The 6,168-nt window shown below is 26.2% G+C and overlaps 1 protein-coding gene across 1 annotated transcript; it reads right to left on the reverse strand.

Annotated features, from left to right (window-relative positions):
• Positions 1-489: 489 nt before the first annotated feature.
• Positions 490-5,287, reverse strand: LOC128953352 (carboxylesterase 5A-like). The gene is made up of 4 exons (XM_054298837.1): positions 5,049-5,287; positions 4,080-4,373; positions 2,537-2,732; positions 490-1,845 (listed from the first exon to the last, which is right to left on the reverse strand). Exons 1-4 carry the CDS (start codon positions 5,285-5,287, stop codon positions 490-492), a joined length of 2,085 nt encoding a protein of 694 aa, XP_054154812.1.
• Between the last annotated feature and the right edge of the window lie 881 nt (positions 5,288-6,168).

Genomic DNA, 6,168 nt, shown 5'->3' on the forward strand with positions numbered 1-6,168 from the left:
GTAAAGAGCAATTAGTACTATAGTAGTAGTAATAAATAAACTAAAATGATCCAGTTGAATACGATTTGATGAACTAGGTTTATGGGGTGTGTGTGGGTGTGCTGGTGGGGGTGGGGTTGGGGTTGGGGTTGGTTTGTCTATTTGAAAATAGTTGCGCCAAAACGTATCGCACGTTTTCCCGTACGGGTTCCCCAACGACTGGCTGTCCCCGAAATTTCCCGTAAACATTGACCGGGGATTTAATTGTTTAACAAAAACAATTGTTTCATTCAATAAACTATTATTATTATTATTATTATTATTATTATTATCATTAAAATTATGTAACATTTGTGGCCATTGATTGTTATCAGCATTAATATCTGGTTTACTAAAAAAAATAAATTTTTTAAAAATAATTGTATTTATAATTAACTAAAAGTTTTAATTAAAACTATTATATAGTGTATATAATCAAAAAATAATAATAAAACTAATTTTTTTTAATTTTTACCCATATTTAGCAAAATTGGTCCACAATTTCATCAGATATCTGCTGAATAAGGCATCGGTAGGTGTCCTACACATAGGCTTAGCCGGTGTCAGGAATGGTAGGCCAAACACAAAAGGTATATCAGACATATGGCAAACCTGTTGGCCATCATCGGGGCAATGGATACTGCGAGACCATTGCGAGCACTGGTAGGTTAGCTCATAGAAATAGACATTATTATTACGACTACCACCACCACCACTACCAATGGTAGAACCGGTAGTTCGGGATAATACGGGTTTGTTTTTAGTGGCCATTTCTTTAGCAAACAAATAGGTCGGACATATAAAGCCGATGTCACCGTAAAACTGATAAAACGCTTGTCTTAACTGTTGTCCTGAACTGTCGTTCCGATGTCCCCGTAGATAGTGGTCGACCACTAACCGGATGTCTATACCGGGAAACTGTTCGTCCGTACGATTGACTGCTCGGATAAAGTCATCCACTGTTACCGTATAGTTGTCCAGTGGCCAGAAATCGTGTCGGAAAAACGTTCCCTCATTGGCTGTAACACCGGCTAACAGATCGACAACAGTGTCGACACTGTTGGCATCGAATGCCTGCTGAGCACTGGTAGGCAAAAATTCGGTTCCCGTAAGCGGACGACTAAAATGTGGCCAAAACGGTAACAATTGGTCGACGGAAACATTGCGCAAACAGTTTAGCAGCCGGTAATTGTCGGCACTATTAGTAGTATCGGGTGTACAGTTCAACGACCGGCCAATAGTCATGGTTTTGGCTAATGCCTCGGATTTGGTGAGCACTGGTAGCCCGCGGTTCCACATGAGTGCACCGCTTTGCATAATTGCCCGCCGAAACAGTCCACCACCAGATAGTGGCGATACAATATGTGCCGATACTGACCAACTGCCGGCCGATTCGCCAAATATGGTCATCAATTGACTGTCGCCGCCAAACACATGTATGTTCTGACGGATCCATTGGATGGCTAGTAGTTGATCGTAGAAACCTTGATTACCCGGTGCTGCCGATGATGCTGATTGGTGGTCATCATCACCGGCATAGAAAAATCCCAATACACCCAACCGATAGCCAACAGTGACCACTACTACCTGTTCGGTGGCCAGTGAGCTGCCGTCATATGCAATGGCCGATCCCATGCTTAGCCAACCGCCGTGCAGCCAAACCATTACCGGTAACAGTCCGCCCGTATTTAGTACGCCCATACCTGTCCTAACCAGGGGTGTATAGATGTTTAAATAGAGACAATCTTCGCTCATCGATGATCCGGGATCCAGGTGCTCAGGTGGTTGTATGCATACGGGTTTCGGTTCAATACAGTCTAATACAGTCTATTAGTGTTTTTTTTGTTTGTGAAAAAAATAAATAATTAAATGTTGTTTTTTAAATAAAAAAAACAAAATTTATTAGTTATTATTATTATAACTTTTAAATGATTATTGTTTAGAATAGTAGATAATTATTATATATATATTTTTTAATTATAAATTAATTATTTATTTATTTTTTGTTGTAATAAACAAATAATTAATTAAATGTTTTAAAAAAACAAAATTTATTTGTTATTATATATATATAATTATTGTTCAGAATAGTAGATAATTATTAGTTATTAATTTTTTTAATTATAAATAAATAATTTATTTATTTTTTGTTGTAATAAATAAATAATTAATTAAATGTTTTAAAAAAACAAAATTTATTTGTTATTATATATATAATTATTGTTCAGAATAGTAGATAATTATTAGTTATTAATTTTTTTAATTATAAATAAATAATTTATTTATTTTTTGTTGTAATAAATAAATAATTAATTAAATGTTTTAAAATAAACAAAATTTATTAGTTATTATTTGTATTATTATATATGATTATTGTTTAGAATTGTAGATAATTATTATATATTTTTTTTTAATTATAAATAATTTATATATTTTTTGATTTTTTTTAATTATTAAAATATTTAGTTATTATTTTTTTTAAAAATATATATTTATATATCAATAATAAATACTTTACATTAGTATTATGAGAGTTATCATCGCTACTGATTGGCACCGGTTTGGCAAACCTTAACTCACCGATCGGTGGTCTGGCGTATGGTATGCCTAAAAATTGATGGACAGTTGTGTTTAGCACTTGAACCGACTGTCCCCGTATTGTCATCGATATTGTTTTTGTTGTTGTTGTTGTATTGATGTCATTGTAGTCAATGCTGAATATATTATTAACATTATATAACAACAATTGTATTGATACTAATAATACTAATGAAAATAACATTATTTTTTTTGTTGAAACTAATTATGAAATATTTATTATTTGATTTTTAGATAATTTTTTTTAATTAAATATTAAATACATATAAAAAAATATATTTATTAATATTTGTGTTTTTTATATATACTTTACTAATAATGATAATAATTATGAATACAATAATCATGACAAATAAATATTTTATAAAATTATTTAATTAATTAATAAAGTATTTTATATTATATATATTAATTTTTTACATTTATTATATATATAAATATTACAATCATTATAAAGCAAAAAAATATATTATTATTATTAATAAAACTTATATTTATTTATTATAATTAATACTAATACTAAATATTTTAATTTAATTGTATTAATAATAAAAAAATACTATTAGTAATACTATCTATTGATTTTTTTAATAAGTAATTATTATTATTAGTTTACTATTGAATTTTAGTAATTATAAAATAAATGTATTTTTTTAAAAATAAATAATTAATTAATTAACAATTGATTTAATAGAAAATAATTCTAAAATAAATACCAAGGTACAAACTATTAGGGAATAACTTTGAAATTTTAACAACGATACAAATTGTTTGAAATCTAATTGAGCCAAGTCAAATTTATAATTTTGATTAAAATTTTTATTATAATTATTAATTATATTATAATAGACATGCAATTTGTTGCCAATAGTTATGCCGCTATTTTCAAGCGTTGAAGTCAATGATTGGCTAATATATGTCATCAAACGTTTGCTTAGTTCATCAATTAGGGCTGATTCCATAAATTGTTGTGATCTAGGTTAATTTTGTTTAAAAAAATAAATAAAATTACACATACACATACACATACACATACACATACACATACACATACACATACACATACACATACACATACACATACACATACACATACACATACACATACACATACACATACACATACACATACACATACACATACACATACACATACACATACACATACACATACACATACACATACACATACACATACACATACACATACACATACACATACACATACACATACACATACACATACACATACACATACACATACACATACACATACACATACACATACACATACACATACACATACACATACACATACACATACACATACACATACACATACACATACACATACACATACACATACACATACACATACACATACACATACACATACACATACACATACACATACACATACACATACACATACACATACACATACACATTATTTATATACTTACAATTGACGTAATTGATTTTTATATGCAAAACGTTTATCATAATAGCATGGTATGACATACATGGGAAACAATTGTTGACCCAGGTGCATGGTAAACATACGTTTACCAATATTGTATAACGAATCAAACAGATACAGTTCCTCAATGAATACCTTATCCAATAGATAGCCATCGAAATCATTGGTTACAAATGTCGACATCATTGATTTTAGATTATCAATTGAATTTGTTTCGTGCAACATTTGTCTAAGTTTTGAAAATTTAGCATGCTCATCTGCATTATTATTATTATTACTAGTATCATCATGATCAATTTTGTTATCGTAATTATTAAATTGCCATAGATTATAGTCCATTGTATAAACTTGACATTGTTTACAATTAATAATATCATCGATTGTATTATAATAAAGTTGTTTCCTATTATTAATTATTATTATTTATTTTTTTGTTAAATAGAAAAAAATTTATTAAATTATTATTTGTTTTTATAAAAAATATAATAATCATTAAGTTTAAAATTAATCCAAATTTTAGTTATTTTACTTAAAATAATAATAATAATAAAATTATTTAACTCAAAAATAAATAAATAAATCTTTTTAATTAATAAAATTAATTTTTAAATTTTTAAAACTAAATATTTTTTATTGAAACATACTCTATATATATATATATTATTAAAAATAAAAAAAAATAAATAAAATTCAATACTTATTTATCATATTTGAATACAAATCATTTTTCAATAATAAACTAATAGGTAGTACACTTAGCATCCATATGATAAAGTATCCAGTTAAATATTTTTTAATCTCTAATTGATTTAATAATGGCTTGAAATACATCAGCAAATAATTTATCATGCTAATAATAGTTTTTTGTATTAACATAGTAGTAGTAGTAGGGTTGCCAGCTAATTGACCACTACTACTACTACTACTACTACTACTACGATACCTATCTAACCAGGCAAATAGGGTTGCCATCAGGACCAGTAATAGCCAAACTGGCCAATCAAATGTTTCGGTAATATTGATAATCGGATCCAATGGTAGATATCTGATTGAACTATAGATACCCATAGTGTATTCAATGTAGAGTGGCCAACTCATATGAAATTCATGTTGTAATTGGATTATAAATTTTTCGTTATGTTCCAAACGATACGATCCGCTAACAATCATATTTGATAGTCTAGTGGACATCCTATCTAGTAATTGCGTAATGTTTGGATAATCATCAGGGCAATCAATTATAATCAATTGAAGGCTTTATATTTTTAAAAAAAAATTATATATATATAATTAGTAACAATATTTGTATTTAAATGTTGTTATTAATAGTAAAAAATTTTAAAAGTATAAATAAGATATTTAATAATAATAATAATAAAATAATAATAATATTAAAATAATATTAAAATAATAATAATAATAAAATAATAATAATATTAAAATAATAATATTTAGTATACTAATATTAAATATACTAATAATAAATATTAATATTAAAATAATAATATTAAAATAATAATATTAAAATAATTTTATTAAATATACTAATATTAATAATAATATTAATATAACATTTAAAAAATACTTACGTTGTATTTTGTTTTTTAGCTAGCTCCAACAATAAATTCAATGATAATTTTGCATAATAAACATGGTCGAATTCATAATATAACTATAATATTAAATATAATTTTTTAAAAAAAAAACATTATAATTTATGATGATTTAGTATAATTAATACAATTACATAATAAAATTTGGTAATCAACGATATAGTTGTATTATTATTATTAGTAGTAGTATTATTATTATTATCTAGAAAACTAATATCTAGATTATTATTGCAATCAATTTGTGTAATATTTTTGCCAAAATCAAATCTATGCCATAAATCAGCATGATCATTTTTAATATAGTCAATAGTATTGCCAGTATATAACAATAATGACCAAACAGTTGTCAAATCTAATGTTGAATTCATTAGATATATATATATTAGTATTTATTTTAGGTTTAAATTATTTTTTATTAAATTATAATTTAAATAATTTATTTGTTAAAAAATATTATCA

This window comes from Oppia nitens, unplaced genomic scaffold, assembly GCF_028296485.1.
Source record: "Oppia nitens isolate AA-2021 unplaced genomic scaffold, nextdenovo-longstitch-racon4-pilon3 scaffold21_pilon_pilon_pilon, whole genome shotgun sequence".
Classification (NCBI taxonomy): Eukaryota; Metazoa; Arthropoda; class Arachnida; order Sarcoptiformes; family Oppiidae; genus Oppia; species Oppia nitens.